The sequence below is a fragment of the Lipotes vexillifer genome, unplaced genomic scaffold, assembly GCF_000442215.2.
Source record: "Lipotes vexillifer unplaced genomic scaffold, Lipotes_vexillifer_v1.1 scaffold384, whole genome shotgun sequence".
Classification (NCBI taxonomy): domain Eukaryota; kingdom Metazoa; phylum Chordata; class Mammalia; order Artiodactyla; family Lipotidae; genus Lipotes; species Lipotes vexillifer.
In genome coordinates, this window is record NW_006793498.1 from 2045770 (window position 1) to 2048035 (window position 2266).

At 37.9% G+C, this 2266-nt stretch overlaps 1 protein-coding gene across 1 annotated transcript in view; it reads right to left on the minus strand.

The window, feature by feature from the left end:
- Positions 1 to 2266, minus strand: part of NUDT15 (nudix hydrolase 15) — a 9227-nt gene that overhangs the window by 3105 nt on the left and 3856 nt on the right. Inside the window, exon 2 of the mRNA XM_007466442.1 lies at positions 908 to 1104. Within this exon, the coding sequence (XP_007466504.1) occupies positions 908 to 1104 (197 nt within the window). The remainder of the gene's footprint in view (positions 1 to 907; positions 1105 to 2266) is intronic.

The window sequence follows — 2266 nt, forward strand, 5'->3', positions numbered from 1 at the left end:
CCCCCCCCCCCCCAGATAAAATGTATAGTCCAGGAGGGCAGCGACTTTGTTTTAAACACCACTTTTTCTTTAGTGCTTAGAACAATGTCTGGCACACAGTACTCAGCAAGTATTTGTGAATGAAAAGATTTTCGCTATTAGAGGAGAAATTAAACGTTTAGAGGAGTGATCCTACATGAGACCACTTGGATAAGGTTTCTTATGGCAAATAATATATTGAATAAGTTTGATATTTTACTCTTTAGTTCCTTTTATCATGCAGTTTTATGAAATCTGAAGAGAGATGATACATGCAAAGCCCTAAAGAACAATGCTTAGTACACACTAAATAACAGAATATCAGTTATTGTCATTAAAGCTTTCAGAGCACTCAATTCAACACAGAAGGTAACAGTTAAGTGTTTTGTCAGGTTAAGCATTCTCTATAAAAGAAAGTTTTACCTCTCTTGCACAGATGAGAAAACTGAGGAAGGCACCTTAAATGTTTTGCTTAAAAATCACAGTGTGAAACAAAATTAAACACTAACAGTAAAACTAACATTTACTGAGTACTTGCTGTGTTCACTAGGCCAGGCCCGTTGTATGTATGAACTCATTTTATGCTTACAACAACGCATCTGAAGTAGGTACTACTGTCACAAGTGAGAAAAGAGGCCCTGAGACCTAAATAACTTGTCCAAGATTACAAACCTCTAAGTAGAAGAACCAGGATGCGAACCGAGTAGTCTGGCTCTAGGCCCAGTTCTCTTTCCTGTTCTGTCCTTATGTATCCAGGATTTAAGTACATTTACATTCTAACTGAAGTATAATTATATTCTAATCTAATTCTCTTCCTATGGCAACATAATGTAATCTTCCTTCAGACCATATGCTCTCATAGAAAATGCATTATTTACAGTTTTCTTACTTTCATTTTTCTCAGGCTCTACATTCTTTGGTTCTGAATCATGAGTCGCGTCCACCTCTCCTTTCATTAGAATAGTGACATAATGGTAATCCTCTTCCTCAACGAAAGAATTCACAACCGAGGCAAAGTGAACATTTTTCAGGTGAAGAGCTGCTTCTTCCCAGGTTTCCCTTTGAGCACATTCTTCCCAGCTTTCACTGAAAAACAGAAACACACCACCATATTCAATTCTACTTATGCATTTTTTTTTTTTGGCCATGAAATTCCTGGCTAGAAATTCCTAGTGTAAAGCAAAAAGAGCTGTAATTGGTTCACGCTTTACAACAATAAATCAACAACCCTCCTTTGACACTCTGTTTATCCTATATGTCAAGTATCTGAAGACCAAAAGGACTTCATACTGAACAAAAAAATGAACATTTAGCCAATTCAGCACTACTTCACGTGCCTGGGAGCAGCACGCAACCAGGAGGTGGTTGAATACATCAGTTAAGAGCACAGCTGGGGAGTCAACTAGACCTGGGTGTGAGTTCAAAGTCCATTATTTTCCACCTTAGACAAGGAAGAAGATAATGTTACTTTCCCATGGCGTTGTGTTAAGTGTATCAAGAAGTGGACACTGTCTTTTCTGAAGGCTCAGAAGGCTCAAAATTGAGGGCAATAGGCAACAGGCATTCATGAAATATTAAAATACACTGATGCGATTAGTTCACCTTCAACGTATGACCCATAATAACTAGGTATTGACAAAAATGCTGATATTCCAAAAGTTACAAAAACCTGTATGTAAATTAAAACATTTCACTGCAGTTTTCATATATGAGACAAGATTAAAAATATATATCTCCCTTTAGAAATCGTTCCAAATGAAATTTCATACAATCAGATAATATATGAGTATTGAATGAAAACAAATATTATTAAAAGGAATCATTAGTGTGATTCAGTTTTTCTAAAAGTCATTTCATATGCACTTTAGACTAAATTTCCAAATATTTATGAAGCACTTTAGTGTGATATTCAGCAAAAAAGAATACTGTTTCTCTATCTTTTCTACCTTGAATATTTTTGTGTCTCTAATGATCTAAACTACCGTCACTACCCAGTCTACATGCGAAGGCAGATCTTTGGGAGAGAGGAGAGCTGCGTTTGCGGCCTGCAGGAACGTTCCTCCTCCTCCTAATGAGGGGCCAGCTCTGCCTCGAAACCCAGTGAGAGGCCCTCCAAGAGAATTAGTCACAGAGACTGGGTGAGACCCTCAAGAAGGAGGTACTGGTATGTTACTCCCCAGTTAAAGACTGAGCTGTGCAACCTCATAGGTCTACTCCAGTGCATCAGAGCAGAGGTGTAGCAGGGAAA